The sequence below is a fragment of the Epinephelus fuscoguttatus genome, linkage group LG9, assembly GCF_011397635.1.
Source record: "Epinephelus fuscoguttatus linkage group LG9, E.fuscoguttatus.final_Chr_v1".
In the NCBI taxonomy this organism is placed as follows: domain Eukaryota; kingdom Metazoa; phylum Chordata; class Actinopteri; order Perciformes; family Serranidae; genus Epinephelus; species Epinephelus fuscoguttatus.
The window spans coordinates 4,282,658-4,305,982 of record NC_064760.1 but is presented as its reverse complement, the minus strand read 5'-3'; the positions used below and the strand labels follow the sequence as shown (position 1 = coordinate 4,305,982).

Genomic DNA, 23,325 nt, shown 5'->3' with positions numbered 1-23,325 from the left:
TGGGACCCACTGTACAATACCAATGAAAATATCATGGTTTTGAGTAGTATCACGATACCACAGCGAAAATTAGATAGATGTGCCTTTTGTCATTTATAAAAAGATAAATCACTTTTCTATTATAGGCCACATCAATGATATTTCAATGGAATAAATTACTTACTGACTTATACATACTTATTGCATACTTATTATATACACACTTACAGCATCAATGAGTGATGAACATAGGGGGGATCAAAATAAAATAAATAAATAAAATAAAAATCACTTCACTCTCCTTCCCCTTCACAAGTAACAAACGGTCCCTAGAGTGCGGTGAGGTTTGTGGGCCGTGAACGGCTCGTTTCTCCTCTGACACGTCAAGTACTTGTGTTCGGCGGGCTCGGCTGTTCAGGTACTTTTGGGCAGTCCACACGCCAAGAAGAGGATATTATTGGAGCCGACTTCTCCGTTGCCCGGTAAGCCGATGGCCGCCATATTTGACAGGAATACACTACTGTCTGTGTCTGTGACCCCCGTTCAACCCACAATCGGTGGGATTCGCCTTTCGTTTCTGCTGCTGGTTGAAATCTGTAGGCTGCTCGCACAGCGTGCTGAATGATTTAGGCCTATTTTGCTCGCTCAAAACTATTTTTAGTCGCAAATGCGAGTGCCGTGATGGGCGGATCGCCACACTGCCGACATTTTACTCAGCCCATCACGGCACGCTATTTGATTGCGTTATCAAAACACGCCACTATTATTCGGCCTTGCTTTTAATTTATTCCACAGAATACCAAATGTGTGTTTTTTTGCAATATTCAGCCGAATATATTCGGTTACCGAATATTCGGTGCATCCCTAATGTTTACCCTTCATATTTATCATACTTTATAAACCTGAGAACAACAGAATAATGTATGAGCGATGTAACATCCATAATTAAGCTGAACAGAATCTGTTCAAATATATTTTTTTAAGGGATTAGTTAAAAAAAAAAGTTAAATGACATACAACCCAACACAGCAACCCTTCCTGCACTGATGGCTCTGAATGTCCAAAGATCCTGATTTAAGTGATGAAGACACTGATGTGATCTTCTCAAAAATACGACGGAGGGATTCAGACTACAATGTACGAACTGGTAGTGTAAGTGCAAATATCATCGACCAGATAACAGCCATCAGATAATGGTAGAGGTAGTTTTTCTGACTCGTGAACTAAATGTTGAAACTCTGTCTTTGACTTCATGGGTGCAGGGAGGATGTGGTAACATAATATTTTATGTGTTAAGGTTTTGACTGTTGGCAAGGGCTTGGTGGTTAATCAAATTTCATTTTCAATTACAATGTTGGCTTCCAACAATTATGAAAACATGATCAAGATAAAATGATTATCGTGCCACATTCTTTTTCACAATGATGCTCTTGTTTTGTCTCGTGTTATGAATCCAGTGCTGCGCTCTGTGTTGCAATATTGGCGACTTAATGGCTGGATTTAGCAACTATTTAGACTCTCTCATGACTTTATTTCTAAAAAGCGACCAGCGAGGCAAGAAAGTACATTTAATGTTCAAGAAAATCCACCCTTTTTATTAAAAGTTCAATAAATACATGATGTTTCAAAGTCAATGAGTAATTGTGTTCTTGATTTTGGCCAAAATAATTTACTCTAATAAAGCAGCCAAACCTGTGGACATACTGTTTATTTAAATCACTATTCTTAATAAGAATATTTAGTTGTGGGGTGCACAGTAGCTCAGTGGGTAGAGTGGGCATCCAATGTAACAAAACAAGTCCACATGTTGGACCCAACAGAGACCAAAGTTGTTAACAATTTCTTTGGGGAAACACTTTGTTTGTTTATGTAAATATCAGCTGATATAAGATTACTGGATTCTTCAAGAACTCTCAATTATTGATGTTGTTATCAGCTGAACAAAAACCCACCATCAGTCCACGATGCTTTCAGTCCACCTTAAACAACTTTTGCGATTAAAACTTTGAAATGTAAAACTGGGAACTCTTCTTTCATAAAACATTGAAAACATTTTAACACATCTTAAAATGATTCACGTCACTGTGGGTCTCCACATCAATGCAGCGATAGGAGGGCAGGTGAGTTTTACCTGTTTGGGCTGCTCTGTGATCTGCAGGAACGGTCCGTCCACTGAAACCACAAGGAAACAAAATCAACTTCCACACAAACATTCAGCACTGTTAAATTAATTAATCACAGCTTTATAGAGTCTATTAAACAATTTAATAACAAGCTGATTTTTACACTGGAAAAAAAAACAACGTCTCACTCACTGCATACTGCAAACAAAAAATGTTAATTATTAATAGCCAAATGGAATTATCTTTAAAGGAAATATTTTACGTCAAAATATTTAGTATCAGTTTATTTGGTTAGTATAACAGAATTTTATTAGCGGGGCAATATCAGCACCAAAGTCAAAAATCAGTCAGGCTCTGATTTAAATGTAAATCTTTTTTCTTTAATATAAATAAATTAATTAATTAATCAAAAATCTATTATTCCAGTGGTAAACTTTAGTAAACTTTACTTGTGAATATTAAAAATTTGCCTTTCAATATATTTTTTGTTTTTGCATTTTCTGATATATAATTATAATTTTCCTCCTTCATATTGAAAAAATATCTATATCTATCTAGCTATCTTAGATACACAGTATATATATATACACACACTTTACTGTAGACTACTGTAGTGAAGAGTGATAAAAGAGGAACTGAGGTTTTTGATGAATCACATGGATCACTCAGACGTGAATGTAAAGCGGAGATCGTTTCCTCTCCACATCTACAACCCTTTCTATCTTTACTTCAGAATAACGGACTCAAACAGAGAAGTGAGAGCCGTCCCACAGTCACCACAGAGCCCAGATACCAGCACGTCATGAAACTCAACTTTCACTTTACCTTCATCACAGGGCAGGTTTTAGTATAAATACACACATTCGTTTTCCAAAGAGAAAGTTCAGTTTCATAAGTTTTTCCTCTGCAGCTCTTTCATCTCAATATACTTAAACTTTTTACTCCACTACATTTATCTAAGATTTTTCAAACAAAACATATTAAGAGTTTATAAATGAAACTACCAAAGTGCAACTGAAACAATCAGTCATTTAATTAATAAGTTGACTGACAGAAAATTAATTGAAAAATGTTCAGATGGTTGAAGTCAAACCAAACATGAAAATAATTATGATTATAATAATGAAAAAAACCATAAGCTAACAGTTAAAAATGAGCTCCACCTCAACCACCTACAACTTATTTATGATATTTTATAACATCATAAATAACAGTATAACAATCACAGAATATTTATTTTACTTTACTATCTTAACTACACTTTCCTGATTATACCTACATACTTTTACTGAAGGAACATTATCAAAGCAGGGTTTTTATTTTAAAAAAGCGCAATATTAATACTGCTACAAAGACTTCTTTTAAAACGGGGTTTAATGAGTTACTTATCCACAGTCAGTGTATTATATATAAAAGTCGTCAGTCACCACGCCTGCAGATGGTGGAAGTGGAAGTAGGCAGGAGGACTGCCACTGAACCTAAGCTTTGTACTGCTGTGGACGGGGGCGGCAGCAAAACGTATTTTAGACACGTTTAAAAAAAATTAATATGTATGCGCTATATTTAGAATATTTTCACACCTTTGCCTTGATGTCACACAGAGATTTCCGCCTGGTAACTGAAGCCATCACATTGCCCTCTTCAAAGTCAGGCTCTATTGAGAAAATCAGGAATTTAACATTGCTGAACACAGGAGCTGCTGGTCTACCACTGCCTCAACCAGTGTATGACTTGGTGTTAACTAGAGTTAGTTTGGATTCACTAAAGTCACTCAATGACACAAACTAACTAACTGATCAAGGCAGCGGTAGAATGGGAAAAACCCACGTTCAGCTCGCTAAAATTAGCATTTTTGTCAATGGAGTCTGGTGGCTTTGACGAGGGCGTAGAAATGAGGAACTGAAGCTGTTCAGCTTCACCATCATAAAGGGCTGTCTGACAGAAAGGTAAAGGGATGAAAACATTCTCTTTTAACTGATAGTGGATTTTTTAGGGTGGCTAAAAAATGGTTTGCTGCTGCCCCCGTCCACAGCAGTACATGACTTATCTTCTGTAGCAGTACTCCTGCCTGCTTCTCTAAACTGGGGGCGTGCCGACCGCTATCTACTGTATGTAATAAACTGACTATGGATAAGAACCTCATATGACCCTACTTCAAAAAATCCAAAGTAACCCTTCAAGTAAAGGATCTGAACACTTTCACCACTGTTCGTGCCTTAACGATCAAAACACGTGCAACCAAAACAAAACTTCTATTGTCTTACAAAACACTTCCAGCTCACCTCCAACTGTCCAGAGCCTCAAAACAAAGACTAAATATGAAAAAAATTTTTACCAAAAATTACCCCAAAATGTCAAGGCACTCTGAGCTGATGGCAAGACACCTATGTAGGTAAGGTTGGCTGAGTGATGCACACCCTGAGATCATAAATGCACCGTTTGTATGGTCATATTTATCTCTTTAATATCCCAGCTGTATGGGTCCAGAGGTTTCCAAGGTCTAAAAAAATGTCTCTACAGCCCCTTTTACACTGCCTCTTTAAGGCAAGAGTTCCACACCATTTTGTCGCCTCACCGTTCTGTATAAAAGGTAAAATCGCAGAGTGGTGGGACTGAGTTGTCTCGCCTCTGAGCCAGGAACAGAGGTAGTAACAGTGCCAAAATGGTGTCGGTGTGAAAGTGACAGCCAGCAGGACGGGATCAAGGGGGCATGGGTGTGACAGTTTGACGACATGTTATGCTGCGAGTTATAGTGAAGCTGATTTGTGTACTTGTGTTTGAAACTGTCGCTATTAAGCCATGCTTAATGTGTGTTTAATGTGTGTTTTGAATGAACTAAACTTTACAGCAGTTCACAGAAACCCCACCGCTGACTAGGGCTTTGGAGGTGTAACTGCAGTGACAGACACATCACCGCACAAGTATAAATCCGCCTTTATGTGTGCGACCCACCACGGGAGATTTAGAAAGGAACTGTTAGCAGTTAGCAGCTAACTCAAAGAAGAGCAACGACTGAAAATTTCCACAACTTGGGAAAACAATGAGATCCTCACCCTCTGAGCAGGGGACACGATCAGCCAACACATAACAGGGGCCGTAAATGATTATTTCCAAGTTTATGCCATTGTGACTGCTTATTAAGTGCTGCCAATGCCTATGTTACATGCCATACTAGATGCCAACGGTGGTGTGTTAAACGTTATGAACGTCATGCCTCTTTTGATTCCACGATGCCAGGATGCTGTCTAAAATCACACACTGGAGCAGAATGAAGCCGCCGTCGTTTGGATTTGTGTAAAAATGCAAAGGGGGCATAAAGAAGGGACTTTGTAGCGGCTCTGCAGTGCAATCTCGGTGTGAAATGGGCTTAAAATTATGCCGAATTAGCTATTAGCAGCTCCTGTTTACAGTGTATGCATGGATGTACGGACAACTACCACTGGATTACTCTGGCACTGAAGAAAACTTAAAAGCATAATGATCCCAAAGCGAGTTCTGCAGCATTTTTTCTGTGATTTCTGCGTCGACACCACAGATAACGATGTCATCAGGAAGTGTAAAGTGTCACATCTGGCATTCACTCTGAGAGGAAAGAGTTTTGATGCAAACTGTAATCATTTAGCAGCAAATCAGCGGCCGAAACACGTCAACTGGCTTCCTGTTTTTGTCACAACACCTGCACACACCTGTCCCTTTCACCTCACACAGCATCACAGAACATCCTCAAATTAGAGAAGCTGCCATCAGAGTCACAAATCAAAGACAACAAGGATTTCCTAAACAGTGACGCAACACTTCCAACTGTTCAGAGCAGAGAGTTTGAACCAGGAAATAAAGACCAAAGTTTAGTAAAAACAACGTAAGTGAAGCCTAAAACAGTTACAGATGAACATTTATGGACCAAAAACACTTGATAAGAAACTGTCAGCCTCAACTTTTAGTTGAAAGTGCTCTGAAAAATGAAAACTTTGAACATCTATTGTTTTAGAGGCAACACGCCCAAACTATATCTGCTTTTCTGTGGTTTCAAATCTCTCACAGTTTAAGGTCAATCAGTTCACAGAGCTGAAGCACAGGCAGCCGTTTTTACCAAGAATAAAGTCACATTAAGTCCTTTCTGACAGAATTACTGAATAAATGCAGTTAATCAGATCCTAGTTAATAGCAACCACTGGTCAGGAGGACACATTAAATCAATTATCTGAATGCAGCCTACAGACAGAGGAAGTCTGTTCAGCCTCCAGCTCCTGTCTCTCCTCACGGATGAACAACTGTGTGTCTGTGTAAATGGCTCCAACCGATCAGGTCAGCCAAAGAGCATAACAGGTATTTAGGATTGTAATACCTGAGGAGGGAGGGACAAACAAACTACATGACATTTTTGTTGTGGGGTAACAGGTTTGCAAACTACACAGGAGCTCCTGGTGTTGATTTAAGATGTGATAGCCGAGCTGTGATCACAACATGACAGTTTGATATTTAAAGATCAAAGAAACAAACACGTCCACTCTCTGTGAAACTAAATTCACCATGTAAAGTCTTTTCTGCCACGAATAACAAACAGCAGCTCACTGAACACTGAGACAACAGGTGAATAAAGACATTACGCTCTTTAACATCAGGTATAAAGGTGAGACTCTCACCTGTCCGCACAGACGGGGTCTGATGCATCACAGGGAAAGGTGTGAACTCCCACGATGGATCCATCATGATGTTGTCTAAAATCTGAAAGAAGAAGTCAGACAGTGTCAGGAGTCAGGACACTGACAGAGATACGTGAGGTGAAGAGTCTCTATTTATACATTTATAAAAAATGATCCATTTCATCATCATGTTAACATTTTGTAGACGTAGGAGACTGTCTGAGTATTGAAGACAATTTAATGTTCTGCTCCACAAAACATCCAAAATTTAGTGCCAAATCTGAAAGTTCTGTTTAAAATGAGTTCATCTAAACATACCATATGTAATTTTTTTGCCGCACAGGATCTCTCAATCTAAACTGGAATTAAAGCCTCACAGTTGTACGCCTTTGTGAACCAGTCAAGTTGCAGTTACAGTTTACATCCATGTCTGTGAAAACATGGATGCTCTACACATGTCTTCAACCAAGCAGCTCAGAAGATCTGCACAATCAGCACAGTTTCCAAACCAAATGTCTCCCCTTCTGTTACTGAGTTATGGCCAGAAAAGTGTTTTATGAAGACCATTATGATGTCACAGTGAAGCCGACATTTGACCTTTAGGATATAAAATGTTATCACTTCATCATTTTATCCTTTTACATATGTATGGGAATTCTTGTCATAATTACTGTACAAATTCTTGAGTAATGGCTAAAAACATATTTCGTAAGGTCACAGCGACCTTTGCCTTTGACCATCAAATTCTTATCGGTTCATCACTGAGTGGACATTTGTACCAAATTTGAAGAAATTCCCTCAAGGATGCTCTTGAGATATCGCATTCACAAGAATGAACAGATGCAAGGTCACAATGACCTTGACCTTTGACCACCGAGTTCTCAGTTTGTCTTTGACTCAAAGTGGACGTTTTTGCCAAATTTGAGAAAATCCCCTTCAGGGTGTTCCCGGGGTATCACTTTCACGAGAATGAGACAGATGAGGTCATGGTGACCTTGATATTTGACCACCAAATTCTTACCAGTTCAATGTTGAGACCAAGTGGAATTTTATGCCCAAAAAAAAAAGTGCATCAAGGATGTTCTTGAGATATCGCATTAAGGAGAATGAGATTGACACAAGGTCACAGTGACCTTGACCTTTGAGCACCAAAATCTAATCAGTTTGTTCTTGACTCAAGGTGGACATTGGTGCTAAATTTGAAAAAATCCCCTTGAGGGTGTTCTTAAGATATCACTTTCACAAGAAGGAGACAGACGTGGTCACAGTGACCTTGACATTTGACGTATAACCACCACATTCTAACCACTTCATCGCTAAGTCCAAGAGAACACTTGAGCCACATTTAAAGAAATTCCCTTCAAGACAAGCTTGAGATACCTCGTTTACAAGAATGAGAGAGATTGACAGATGGACAATCTAAAAAATATAATGCCTCCGTCCACGGCCAGCAAAAAGATGGATCAGTGCCGTCATTGCAGTCAGTTTCTCCCGGTTAGAATTCCTTCAGTGTTTATCATTTAGGAGGTTTTGTTAAGGGAGCCCAATTATCTGCAGAGGTCACCTCCTCTCCAAAACAAACCAGGTGATTTAAATATAAAAACACTGTGGAAAGCAGTTCCACATTATAAAGCAGATTTCCTCTGGAGATCTCACAGCAGAGGGGCTGGTAACTACAGTGACCACAAAAAATGCCAAGAGAAATCAGAGTTCCTCTGGGCTGGAGCTGAGCTGCCACTAACGTTTGCTCTGTTTCTCTGATAAGTTAAGATACAGACATCTGATGACTTAAAATCCTTAATACAGTTAAAACCAGCTGTTCAAAATTACCAAGATTTAAAAGTGTATCAGGACAACGTGGCTTAAAATTGGACAATTATGACAGTTTCTTGCAGACAGCCACAACCCTGACACACATGCATGAAGGAATTATGATGCCACTGACAGGTGACAGCGAACACAGACAGATTTCTCTGAGTTTGAACATTGTTGGAAACATTTGGGATGATTTAAGTATACAACTCAACAAAACATGTAACATTGGTCCTAGTCGTTTTCAGACATTTAAATGAAGAAAAGTTACATACATTTGTTTATTGTTATGCACCAAAACTAATTCCTTGCATGCAAAAACCTACTTGGTAAAAAACCTGATTCTAAAAAAGATGCTTATAGAGACTACTGTTCAATTCATAAGTATTCTTTATAATATAGCATATTTCACACTTATGATATGTGATGTTACCTGAGCAAACTCCATAAACTGAATCAAGATTGTCAGATGCAGTTGAAAGCTCCCAAATCCTAGTGAGCTTACTACACTTAGATTACTTTATTCCTCAACAGTGAAGCCTCAGTGTCCATACTCAGATCTATTGCACTTGAATGGAGGACACACTTCTCAGTCACAGTACTCATGTTTGTTTTGTAACTCTGCACCAACCTGAGTGCAGGAACGTGATTCACTAGGCTGCACTTGAGCATTTTCTTTCACATAGTGAGTTTGTATTTCAATGTAAGGAGTGTCAGGAGTCATTAAGAATTAAATGTCTGGTTTCTGGTCCTGGATCAGGGCTACAAGGTTTATTATAACAAGGTATTTTATTAATTGCAATCTCATATAACACAACGTTTCCTCCCCTGCTGTGCTGAAACAGTGAGAGGCGAGTTTACCTGGTTGGAAGTATGAAGGTAGTGGTCGTCTCCAGCCATGATGTCTACAGTCAAAGGTCAAACACAACACTTATATTACACCAACAGTGAGACATGCAGTGGTAAATACAAAGTCTGATGAACTAATGATGATGGAAATGACGTAAGCAACCACTAATGTAAAACAAACATTTAATACACTTCATTACATATTTTGTTTATAATTTCCCTTTTAAACCCCCCCCCAAAAAACAGTTCTGTGTATACTATGACGGGTAAAATGTATTATTATCTATTAATAAATAATCCCTCTGACACTTGTTGCTGCTTGGTACCGCGCGTTCCCGCACCGGTTGCACATGAACGCGCCGGTGCTAGCCCTCTGGCTAACAGTTAGCTAGCGCTGCCGGGCTGTTTTTGTTGTTTGTGCCGTTAAAACGACCGTTCAAAAAATAAACAGTTAATATAAACCAACAGTTCTACAGCACCGACAGCAGTAAAGACACTGTTGGCTTTGTATTACAGAATATCCTGAAAGAGTCGGCGCTAACCGCTACCTGTCCAAGCTAACTGGGAGCTAGCCCCACAGGTTCCGTATGCGGAGGACGTAACACGAAACTCCGTTCAAAAACCTGCATGTTTAACGGTTGTTTCACTTTTCATTGTAGGAACTTCAACTGAGGAACATAAATAAATACATTTTAGAGTCAGATGAATTCAATCATGTTTTCGGCAAGTGTAAAATCCACGTAACCTAATTAACAGTCCAATTTAAATACACACTTAAGCTTTTCCACACTGTTTTACCAAGAAACCGCGGACTGCTGTAGGACATTTAGCGACTGAAGCTATGATAAGTAAAGTTCTAACTCCGACTTAAATAAGGACTTCAAGTTGTAAACATACAAGCCGAATTTACAAGTGGCTGTCATAACTACAAAAAAAATCGTTGGTGCTGATGTAAGACTTTCTTATGTTTGCTGACAAGAAAGAAAACCTCAAGTTCCCATTTTTAACACAGAGTTTGGTGTGACGCTCTCAGAGTTACCTGGCTAATAAGGAAGTGAGTAGCATAACAAAGCAGGCTGCCACTGTTATAACGGGTCACGGTAACATTACGGCAATGAATGCAAATACACAGCCGCCTAGTTATAACATAAAGTGGGTAGTTCACGTGTTCTTACCTGGTTAGCTCGTTCAGGTTAACAGTCGGGTTCTCAACATGAACTAATGAGTGACAGTCCTCAGTCCACTTCACTTCAGTTGACTTTTGCACATCATTTCGCCATGCTCGCGCTGAACCAGTGGATCCATTTACAACAACCAGGTTTAATTGGAGTGCGTCATGACGCGACACGACGGCGTCATTACAGTCAGTGGAGAGAAAATTATTTTAATCCGACAGAAGAAATTGGTGTTTAATCCCAGGGACGAGCAGCAGAGTCCTGCAGGTGAAGTTTGCCTCAGTTGTTCTTAAAGTTGATTTCCTTCCCCACTGGAAATTCCCTGTGACGTATAGAGAGGAGGTGAAACACGAAGAGGTCTCACTCTGAAGGATAAAACGAAATGTCTCACTCTCATGAGTCTGACAATCACTACAGGCAGAAATGTTTCTGTGAAGAATATTCAGAAAAAATTTCACATCTTTGAGACTTAAGATCATCATGGGAAAACATGGCGTTTGGTGAAAAATCCAAGAAAATAAGACCTTTTTTTAACATAATAAACCTGGTAGTGATGTTGTAATAATGACTATGTAAATTTAGTTATTAAAAAATCGAGTTTTGTCGTTTTCCTGAAGGATGTTGAGCAATACTAATAAAAAAGCTGCTTGTTTTCATATTTTTGTCTGGTGTGATTTACCCCTGGCTCTTTTGTTATTGTTCTATTCGTAAATGTCCCATGTTGACTGAACAAACTGAACATTAACAATTCTTTTTCAAATGAGAGGGATATAAAAATAATTCAATCCAAATATTACACCCACAGGTGTGACAGACAGACAGACAGACAGACTCACCTGGCTGAGTGTGAACCCTCCTCCAGGCAGCAGAGGAGCAGTAAGACAGGTGAGAGTGTTTCCCTGAGGCAGGGGCGGCATGGTAAGGGGAAAGATGGGACTTGTTGCCAAGGGCCCGAATGGAAAGGGGTCCTGAAAAGTTTGTTTTTGTTTTATTTCTAACTAATTAATGCCATAGCTAAATTAAAAACTGGCCTCATAAATCAGTTAAAAAAAACTAATTTTGAATAAAACAATAGTAAAATCTCTCCAAAGCCCTTCTCACTGCTCCTGCACTATAGGACTCATCTCTTAAAAGTAGTTCCAGGTGGAGCTACTTTATACAGTTAGATAGACCCAGGGGTCGGGCCCCTCTAAAGAGTCACCAGATAAATCTGAAGGATCTTGAGAGGATGAATGGGAGAGAGAAGAGTAAAAAAAAGCTAAGCTCTCATACATCAAATCTGTTGGAAGTTCCTGGGCTTTTCTGTCGTCTGTGATTTTTAATAAAACATTGATAATTTGCTCTCTTAGGGATTCAAACTGTTAAACTAGATCAGTTGGTTTACTTTTCAAATAATTGTATTTATAAATGTATCATAGGTAAGGTTGTGTTTAAGTAACTTCAGCTGTAAAATCAATGTGCTGTAAAAGTATATTTCCCTCCTAGATATATGAGTAGAAGTATAAAGTAGCATAAAATGGAAATACTCAAGTAAAAAACAAGTACCTCGAGACTGAATTTGAGTACAGTAGCGTAAATGTACTTAGTTACTGTCCACCTCTGGACATCAGTGGGCTAAGCAGATGACCCTGAGGAACACCAGTGTGATGTACCACAGACGAAGTCACACTGAGGACAAGATCAACACATATGCAGAGGCCCTACAGTCCTGAAAGGTGACATTTATTATCTTGTGTGAGTTATTAAGTTATTGTAAGTTGTTATCTCGCAGGAACAAGTTATTATATTATCATACTGTGAGAACAAGATAACATCTTCCCACAAGACAATAGTGCGTGCACACAAAATAAGAAATATCATAATCATATGCTATATGTTCATCATGAAAATACATACATATAATAATAATAATGATAATAGATTTTATTTATAACGCACTTTACATTTGAATACAAATCTCAAAGTGCACAGTACAAAGGCAACAATAACAATAAAAGCAACAATAACAGTAAAATCGAGCAACAGAACAAAACAATAAAAACAGTCAGCAGATAAAATCAGATAAGATTAGTCAGGATAGGCTTTCTGAAAAAGGAAGGTTTTGAGTCCTTTTTTAAAAGCATCGACCGACTGTGGAGCCCTGAGGTGGTTGGGGAGGGCGTTCCACAGATGGGGAGCAGCAGCCTTGAAGGCCCTGTCGCCCATGGTCTTGAGCCGAGTCCTGGGCGGGCGCAGACGGTGCAGTTGGCCTGACCGGGTTCTGGCTGAGGTATGTGGGTTGAGGAGTTTGGTGAGGTAGGTGGGGGCTGCACCGTGCAGACAGTGATGGGTGTGAAGGAGGATTTCGAATTCGATGCGGAGGTGAACGGGGAGCCAGTGCAGAGTGTGAAGGATGGGGGTGATGTGCTCATGTTTACGCACTCTCATCAGGACCCGAGCAGCGCTGTTTTGGACATATTGGAGCCTTTGTAGGCTCTTGCCCGGGATCCCGATGAAGAGCGCGTTACAGTAGTCCAGCCTGGAGGAGACAAAGGCATGGACGAGCCTCTCTGCTGCAGGACGAGAGAGAGATGGCCGGAGTTTGGCGATATTACGGAGGTGAAAGAAGGAAGTCTTGCAGATATGGTTGATATGATCGTCAAAGCTAAGATGGGGGTCAAACCTGACTCCCAAATTAGTCACGGAAGGAGAGAGGGAAAAGTTGTGGCCGAAAAAAGAGACGGAAGAAATGTGGGAAGAACGGAGCTGGTGAGGGGTGCCGATATGAATGGCTTCCGTTTTGGAGCTGTTCAGCTGTAAGAAGTTTTCACTCATCCAAGCCTTTATCTCCTCCAGGCAGGAGTCCAGTTGAGTGACAGAGGAGAAGGGAGTGGAGAAGGGGGTGACCTTGAGGTAGAGTTGTGTGTCGTCAGCATAGCAATGGAATTGTATTCCATGCCTGCTGACGACACGACCAAGGGGCAGCATGTAGATGGTGAAGAGGGTTGGACCGAGCACAGAGCCCTGGGGGACCCCACAGACAACAGAGTGGGGGTGGGATTTAGCATCCCCCAGGGCTACGAACTCGGTCCTTCCCGTGAGGTAAGAGTGAAACCATTGAAGGGCGGTGCCAGAGATACCGATGTCGTGTTGGAGGCGGTGAAGGAGGATGTGGTGATCAACAGTATCAAAAGCAGCAGAGAAGGTCGAGAAGGATTGCTACATATGTAGCAGAAAGCCAAGGTGTCTGGCAACAAGAAGGCAGCAGAAATACAAACTCTAAACAAGGAAGTACCCATAGCACACCTATTCACTTAGCTTTCTCATAGCTACACCTAACTCATTGTGCAATATGTCACAATTAACCAACACACATTAACCGTAACCAGTGACAACTATTGTGAAATGCATGAACATTAATCAGTGCGCATATATATATATATATATGTATGTGTGTGTGTGTGTGTTTGTGTACATATGTATATACCAGAGTGATACCTCCTGTCAGTCATAACTTATCTTTGGTGTAGGTGAGTTGTTGACCTTCTGCCCCCTGCTGGTCAAACACAGCAGCACCACAGCTCCCAGTCTGACACAAACACTGGGAGAAGTTCACTTGCTCTAAAATCAGTCTAACAGAAGGAATATATGAAAGTTGCTGCAGATTTGTCGGCTGCACAACCACGATGAGAATCTCCCGTTCCAGCACATCCCAAAGGTGCTCTATTGGACTGAGATCTGGTGACTGTGGAGGCCATTGGAGTACAGTGAACTCATTGTCATGTTTGAGATGATGTGAGCTTTGTGACATGGTGCGTTATCCTGCTGGAAGTAGCCATCAGAAGATGGGTACACTGTGGTCATAAAGGGATGGACACGCTCTTCCACGGACTTCCTGTTGCCTTTCTATCATCTTGAACCAGTCTGGCCATTCTCCTCTGACCTCTGGCATCAACAAGGCATTTTGGCTCACTGGATATTTTCTCTTTTTGGGACCATCCTCTGTAAACCCTAGAGATGGTTGTGCTGAAAATCCCAGTAAATACTCAGACCAGCCCGTCTGGCACCAACAACCATGCCACACTCAAAGTCACTTCAATCACCTTTCTTTATCATTCTGATGCTCCATTTGAACTTAGCTATTTGCATTACAGGTGTACCTAATAAAGTGGCTGGTGAGTGTATGTATAAAATACAACATAATTTATTAGTTGACTGTATATGTTGTAATAATCTGAGTCTGCAGCATTCAATGAAATTACTCAAGTACAAATACTTCAAATCTGTATTTAAGTAAATGTACTTTGTTACTTTACACCACTATCAATGATGCTGCAGATGTCACCAGTTAAAAGAGAAACATGACAGACACCATGATTAGTTCTTAGATGGTATTTAGTTTATTGTGATTAAACACATATAAGAATCAGTTATTTAAACATATATATGTACTATTATATATTCAGCTTTAAATGTTACAACATTCATAATAATCTGAACGTCACATCTAAGAGCATCTGTAGAACAATTAGTGCAATTTACAGTTAAAACTTTACAGTTGAAACTAAAATAGAAAAAAAACAGCTTCTGTCTGCAAAAATATACATATCATCTATTCAATAAAACTTCAGGTAATAAAACTGAACATAGTTACAGCAAAAAGAAAAATCTAGATGACATCTGGAGGCACGTTAGCTCACACACAGGAAACACACGCGCGTTAACACATGTTAACACACACTCACGTTAAACATCAGAGCACTGAGGGTGTCGAAGCGTTTCTCTATGAGGCACTACGCAGACCTCCACCTGCAGGACAAACCACCACCTGGCCTGCTGTCAGGAGGGCGGGGCTTAGTGACGACAGGTGAGTCTGACACTATGAGGCACGACGGACGCAGAGAAGCAGAAAGATCACGTAAAAGCACATTTTTTTTAAAAACATTCAACGACAAATAAAAGTAGTTTATGTCATCGATGGAGGAGTGTGGAGAAACAGAAACATTTAGGGTTTACAGAAATCTGACTGTTCTGGATGCACGAGGAAATATCTGCTCAAAAAGCGCACAAATTAAAAGATTTTAGTCTGAAATTCTGCTGATTCAGTTTCTGGTTTGTCCGCCATTTATTCAATCCAACCAAACTTTAATTCAAATTGTGGTGAAGATTTATTTAGAAGTATTGAAAAAACTAAATCTGGGTCTAAAATCATTCAGCAGACGTGCACAATTTTTCCATTTGATGGAATAATGCAGCCATAAAAACAGTTTTAAGATATGACGACATCATAAACTGTCGCTTTAGATTCTTAATTTGCTCAATATTTGAACGTAAAAGGAGATTTTACGTTTTCTTTTTTCTGATTCTTTTTTGGCCGTTTGGGAACTCATCTTTCAGGTGACAAATCTGTGTCTGTATTTTCGACACTACTTTTAATCTGATGTCGTCATTCAGTTTTGTCCAAATGAACCCCGTTAGTTCTCTTCAGTCTGGACTTTCTTAGGTCATAAATGGCGAAAACACTTTGAGTGTTTACTTTGGACTAAATAAATTCATCTTCAGTGTTGGAACATCAGCTGCAGGATGTTTTGTGCTTTGTTTTTTGTTTAAGTCTGACGAGGAAACTGCTGGTTGTGCATCTTTTAGCTTTATAGCCAGTGAACTTTATATTCCTGCAAATCATAGTGACAGTTTTTAAGATGATTTCAGTTCATTTCTGTCAAATTCAACTTAGAGAGAAGTGAAACTTCCTGCTGAATTTACCAGTTAACTTTTGTTACATTAGTTATGTAATGATATGAACAGAGACTTGAAGTCCTAAAAGGTGTTTTTCTTATAACCTGTGTGAACGAGACAATAACTAGTGCAAAAAACAAAAAAAAAAAAATTACAATCTTTTTGAACTTCAGAGGCTCAACACCATCTAGTGTTAACACACTTTTGACTAGGGACTTCCAGAAAAAAAAAGAAGGTGCATTTCAGGAAGCTGGGATTTTACAGTTTAAATCAACATTTCCATTCTAAAAAATTGGGCTGACCTTAATACCGTAAAACTTAAATTAAAACCCTAGTCCCAATTAAACGCCCAGTCCCTTTTACTACCCCAGTGTGGCTACACATTTTGACAAATAAAGGCCTGTCTCAATTAGAAGCCTGGTCTGGTTGCCAAGCAGTTCATTTTAATAATAAAAGTTCTTCGGATGTGTAAAAGCAGGTTGTTGGCTACCTAAAATTATGTGTCTATTCCTCGATTACCCTGTAAGTTATTCATATTCCTCAGATCAAAAGAATCAAAAGGGTTTTTCATCAAAATGAATCCAAGTTGTGAGGACTGTTTTAACAGGATAATGTGGCGTTGTGTCGGTATGCTGGGTGCCGTCATAATTCTTACTCTGTGATGCGCTGTCTGTGGCAGCTAGATCAAATGAATGATTCAGTACTGATATATTATCTGAAGCCTCATTTCTAAACATGTAATATTCATACTGGTTTAAATAAACAATGTGATTGCATTTCCTGATCTTTGCTGAGCAACAGTTATGTGTGAAAGGAACTAAAGGCCTGTCCCAAATATAGGCCTGTTGATTTCAGTGATTTAAGCAAATAATAGCCCGGGCTACTAATTGGAAGTTTTACGGTAATTCAAGGCTTCAGTTGTTGCCACGGTAATCAATAATGTCTAAATCAGTATTTGAATGCATCATTTTTTGTTGTCGTCTTTCACCAGTAAATTGGTGGACGAAACTGAAAGGAGGTGGCCACTCTCTGACATGAATGAGGTCAGTGTCCTCAGCACCATCACTGACCCCTGCTTCAGGATATTCAATAGACTCCTCATGGGTCGAATATTTGTGGGTAATTATTACAGAAGCTTCCAAACCCCAAAAATGGTATTCGGGACAGCCCTACAAAATAAAACAATAAATAAAATAAAACAAAAATGCTTGTGCTTGATTTTCTGATGAAAAAATAAAAAAGTGAAAATAATGGATGTAACAAATACCCGCAAAATAACTATGTGTGCTCCACCATTGCTTTGAATCGTTTTGCCTTTTTGCAAAAATATTACACGACAAAATAACTTGGCAGGCGACTGTCAGCTCTTACATGTCGAGCTTCTTAAATGTACAAAAGCGGAGTTTTCAAAACCAAAACTGACATCACTAAATATCTCTGCAGCAAGTTTCAAGTCTCTGCAAGCTGGTTTTCATAGAAATAAATTGAAAACAGTGACTTAAAATTACTTGGAGAATGATGAGCAGGAATGTGAAGTTTATGCACCTAATTGTTTAAAACATGTAAAACCAGCAGTTGTGATTCTTAAACAGCGACAGACCGACTCATTAGTGTGAATGAAGAAGAGATAAAACGCTGCTGTAAATACACTCAACACTCAGAACTACAGTACTTCATGCATGTAATAAAACACTGTGACAGTATCTCTTATGTGTACAGTTTAAACTACTCACAGCTACGTGTCAGTACACACAGTGTCGACTGTAGGAAACACCTCTGACTACTGATGAAGCTCAGCAGTTTACTCCACAGTCAATAGAAATGAACAGTTAATGCCTCTGATGTATCAGATCGTCCTTTATTCAAGGCCAGAAACCCTCACTGTAATCTGTATTTATTAAATTCATTGAATAAATTCATTAACTATGAGCATCCGCCTACTTGGGTTTGGTTTAAGGCTTTGAATAAAACCAGGATCCTTGAATCTTGAAACACAGAACTATGAGATATTATTCTAGCACCAAAGACGTCAAAAATAATAGATCTTGTAATAAAAAAAAACCTAAATATTACAACCAGAGTACAGTGATCAAATACTGTTGTGGCTACATGAAGAGCTGAGACGTTCAGCATAAGATCTAGCCCAGAGTCTTAACGTTCTGCATCTCTGGGAATGTGGACGAAGTTCCTCTTTAACTAAATTCTCCTCCGTCTTTCTGTCAAGAGGCGTTTGCGTTCAAACTGGCAGCTGAAGCTCATGTTTGCAAAGTTTCCTGGTGGCAGCAAAATTAACGCGTGCACTTTTATACCTTTGAGCAATAACAGCATTGATGTTAGAAACCTAATAATAACTTGTAGAAAATAATTTAGGTTAACATTTTAGAATAGCAGATCGGATATTGTACAAATGGCTATTATTACAGGAATATGATGATTATTTTACAGTCATACTCTGGAGGAAATGATCATTTTGACAATTCAAAGTTACTGTATATACTGAGACATTTGGTTATACACTGAATTTTTTCAACAAATTGTCTCCTAAATTGAGCAATTTTACCCTCAAATTGCAACTCATTGCTTCAAATGACTAATAATGTGATAAATTTAATTTTATGCCTTCGTATAAGTAATTAGCTAGCTTGCTAGTAGCTAATTAGCCAATTTTTTTTTTTATTTGCTAATATTTCTGGTTTAGATTAGCTGTTGACTAATGTAACTCATTTTCTAGCTCATGTCTGATATCTATAATCCCAGTGCCACAGTCATTCACAGTGCCACATTTTGTTTCAGCATTTTATTAATTTATACCCTTGATTTACCTTTTTATCTTTTGTTTGATTGAATTTTGTTTTAACATTGTTTTGGCAAGCTGGCTTGGCAACCAGCTCACCAAGCTAATACTGAGCTAGTTTTCTAGCTTTCAGTTTCTAGTGATATCCATAGCTTCGCTGTGTTCCCCCATTTTAGTAATTGAAGGAAAGTTTATTTAAACCCTCAATTTATTCTACAAATTTCAGTTTTGGCAATCTAACTTGCTATCTAGCGATCTTGCTAATACAGTAGCTTGCTAACATTTCTGGTTAGATTAGCTAGTAGGCTAATGTAGCCAATTTTCTAGCTCATGTCTGATCTATAATTTCAGTGCCACAATCATTAACAGTGCCACATTTTGTTCCCACGTTTTATTAAATTCATACCCTTTGTTTACATTTTCATTGTTATGTTTAACTGAGTTTTGTTTTAATATTGTTTTGGCAAGCTAGCTTGGCAACTAGTTTGCCAGCTCAATTTATTCCACAAATTAAGTTTTGGCAAACTAGCTTGCTAACTAGCCTGCCAACCTAATGATGTTTCTAGTTTAGTTTAGCTAGCAATGTAGCTAGTTTACTAGCTAATGTCTGGTGCTATCTTTAATTGCAGTGCCACATTTTGTCCCCCAATTTTACTAAATTTATACCATTTTTTTTTACATTTTTGTTCTTCCTGAAATTAATTGATATTTGTTTTAATTTTGTTTTAGAAAGCTATCTTGGCAATCAGCTTGCTAAGCTAACACTGAGCTAGTTTTCTAGCTTTCAGTTTTGAGTGCTATCCGCAGCTACAGCTATTTTACTTAAATTAAGTTTTGTTTTGGCATACTAGCAAAGTAGCTAGCTTTGCTAACCAGCTTGCAAGCTAGATATGGCACTGTAATTTAGCTAGTAGTAACTGCGGCCTTTGATTACAATGGCTCAATTTCTAATGTGATCTCTTCTGTTGGCTTTGGGGGCAAGAGGGAATTTACGAACAACTGTGTTGTCCGTTACAAAAATAGCAAACATTTGTCTCTTTTAAATTTTGGGTTTGCCACTCGAAAACTCAGATAAACTCAGTTTAATAAAATGCACTTAAGACTCAACAAACTAACTGCTATCGGAGAAGACAGAAGGAAAAGTCAGTCAGACTTCACAGCTGAAAACGTTAAACTGAAAATCAAGTGTAAACCTGCAGCACAGTTTCTATCGTAGCAAGAACAACATCTGTAGCATTCCAGCTGATGTTATGCAATCTTAATATGAAAGTTGGACAACAGATAAGTCAATGATGTAAATTAGCAGCCAGCTAACGTAAAGATACAAATTAACGTACAGATTTCTTGGCAGGCTTATGTTTCGGAACAACCTGTAAAATTCTGATTTTTATTTGTTGTAATTAATTGATAATTAATTAATGTAATTAATTTGTTGTAACGTTGTGCGCTAATTGCTTTGTGCTAAGCTAATCAAAACAAAATTGTTAAGGTTGCAAACTTGGTCATATGAGCACTTAGCCCAATGCTAACTTTTTTTTTATTATTATGTGCTACTATTTACAGCAGCATCTCTTGTTTTATAGGCTACTTTTTCTAACTTTTCGCAAAATACATGATCTAGGACTGACAATTTTTTTCGTACGAGTGCAAGTATTTGAAGTGATTAACTTAAGCAGATACAGATATGCAACTGCCAGATTTTGTGTAAATCCGATAATGTCACAAGTTTTTATAGGTTTCTATGAAGTCTCCAAAATCACAGAAGATATTTTTTAATCCTTTGTTCACACGTTATTATCTAGTATGCACAAGATCGATGTCTTGTGCTAAATATTATAACAAAATGATTATTTGTGGCAAAACAAACCTCGTGAAACATGGACACATACGTCCAATCAAATATTTACAGTTGGTGTAAGAGTAAAAACTTCACATTTCCCATTTGCTAAAATACAAACTGTGCTTCAGGATTTACCACTTTATCTTGAGTTTAAAACTTGTTGCCACAGCTCAGTCTGATCTTACTTTTATTTTTTTAATCAGTTCCGTGATTCTTATTCCGGTTACACACTAACTCTGCACGGTGGTTTTTGAGATTTCTTGTTTGATTCTGTGCGCTCATTAGCTTTGAGGAGCTTCACTGCAACATGAATGCTGTCTAAAACCACCATTACCAAAGAATTCTACACAAGAGAAGAAGAAGAAGAGAGCCAGTTCAGCCTCCCAGGAGATCTATTGGTTAAGATTAATGTAATGAGGTTACAGCTTCTCAAAGAAACTGCCTGTCGGTCTCTTCAGGAGTGCTTCAGTACTTCAGTTTCTTCATATTCTCAAATGACAATATGACAAATACTGAGGTCATAATCACTCTATAGCTGCACATTACTTTTTACAACTAAAGTTACTACAATAAATCAACTGACACTGAGTCTACTGCTACCTACTGTACATATACAGTCACATCTGGACAGAAACTCACTTCTGTTAAATACTATAACTTTTTTGTTCAATGCTGAAGCTTATTCATACTGAGAAATTGTCAACTCTTTCTTAATCTAGGCAGAATAATTTTAATCTATGAATTACATGTTATTGTTACGCTTTAGGTACAAAAGTCAATTTAGTTTCTGAATATTAACCATCTGTAAGTGATAAGTGCTCGGTCAGCAGGATGGAAATGTGATCCCAACTGTACCAAACTTGAGGCGATCCAGTTCTTCCTCCCAACGTGTGCGGGCTGTAAACGTTAAACCTCCTTCAATCAAGTCGACCTGCAGCCCGTCAGCATCGCTACACAGCTACGTGAGTGAAATTACAGCTGGCACCAAAATGGCCTCCCAGGTGCAGCAGGAAGTAGGTAAAATCCACGACACTGATTTTCAGGCAGGTTGGTCAGTGTCCTCCGTCTCTGGAGGACGGACTCTCAGAACGTCCGTCCTTTGAACCAGACTTCTTCTGCTTCTGCTTCGACTTCCTCAGCATCCGAACCTGCAGACACAGCAGAGGAAATATGGAGTATAAATAACAACAAATAAACTACAGGTTAACACAGAAAATACCAGACTGCTAATAAACTACGGGTATACAAGAAAAATACCAAATTACTAATAAACTACAGGTATACACACAATATACCAGACCAAACTAAGGATAAAATATAGGTAAATATGGAAAATATCAAACTGCTAATTAAATACAGGTATACACAGAAATACCAAACTACTAAGAAACTACAGGTAAACACACAATATATCAAACTGAGAATAAATACCAAACAACAAATATATTACAGGTATACATACAATATACAAAAGTAAGGATACCAAACTACTAATGAACTACATGTATACATACAAAATGCCAAACTAAGGATAAACTACAAGTATACACACACAATGTACTTAACAAAGGATAAACTACAGGTATACACACAATATACCAAACCAAGGATAAACTACAGGTAAACAGAGAAAACACCAAACAACAAATAAACTACAGGTATACACACAATATACCAAACTACTAAGAAACTACAGGTAAACACAGAAAACACTAAATAACAAATAAATTACAGGTATACACAGAATATATCAAACTAAGGATAAACTACAGGTAAACACAGAAAACACCAAACAACAAATAAACTACAGGTAAACACACAATATATCAAACTGGGGATAAACACCAAACAACAAATAAACTACAGGTATACATACAATATACAAAAGTAAGGATACCAAACTACTAATGAACTACATGTATACATACAAAATGCCAAACTAAGGATAAACTACAAGTATACACACACAATGTACTTAACAAAGGATAAACTACAGGTATACACACAATATACCAAACCAAGGATAAACTACAGGTAAACACAGAAAACACAAAACAAAAAATAAATTACAGGTATACACACAATATATCAAACTAAGGATAAACTACAGGTAAACAAAGAAAACACCAAACAACAAATAAACTACTGGTATACACACAATATACCAAACTACTAAGAAACTACAGGTAAACACAGAAAACACTAAATAACAAATAAATTACAGGTATACACAGAATATATCAAACTAAGGATAAACTACAGGTAAACACAGAAAACACCAAACAACAAATAAACTACAGGTAAACACACAATATATCAAACTGGGGATAAACACCAAACAACAAATAAACTACAGGTATACACACAACATGCAAAACTAAGGCTTAACTACAGG

At 38.3% G+C, this 23,325-nt stretch overlaps 2 protein-coding genes across 2 annotated transcripts in view; both read right to left on the bottom strand.

The window, feature by feature from the left end:
• The window catches only part of nfkb1 (nuclear factor of kappa light polypeptide gene enhancer in B-cells 1), a 41,447-nt gene extending 30,560 nt beyond the window's left edge, over positions 1-10,887 (bottom strand). The window contains exons 1-4 of the mRNA XM_049586424.1: positions 10,582-10,887; positions 9,419-9,462; positions 6,746-6,827; positions 2,111-2,151 (exon numbers count right to left, since the gene is read on the bottom strand). Coding sequence (XP_049442381.1) covers positions 2,111-2,151; positions 6,746-6,827; positions 9,419-9,457 — 162 coding nt within the window. The 5' untranslated portion in view covers positions 9,458-9,462; positions 10,582-10,887. The remainder of the gene's footprint in view (positions 1-2,110; positions 2,152-6,745; positions 6,828-9,418; positions 9,463-10,581) is intronic.
• Positions 10,888-14,937: 4,050 nt separating this feature from the next.
• LOC125894800 (diacylglycerol kinase theta) overlaps positions 14,938-23,325 on the bottom strand; it is a 40,557-nt gene continuing 32,169 nt past the window's right edge. The window contains exon 23 of the mRNA XM_049586426.1: positions 14,938-22,078. Within this exon, the coding sequence (XP_049442383.1) occupies positions 21,983-22,078 (96 nt within the window). The 3' untranslated portion in view covers positions 14,938-21,982. The remainder of the gene's footprint in view (positions 22,079-23,325) is intronic.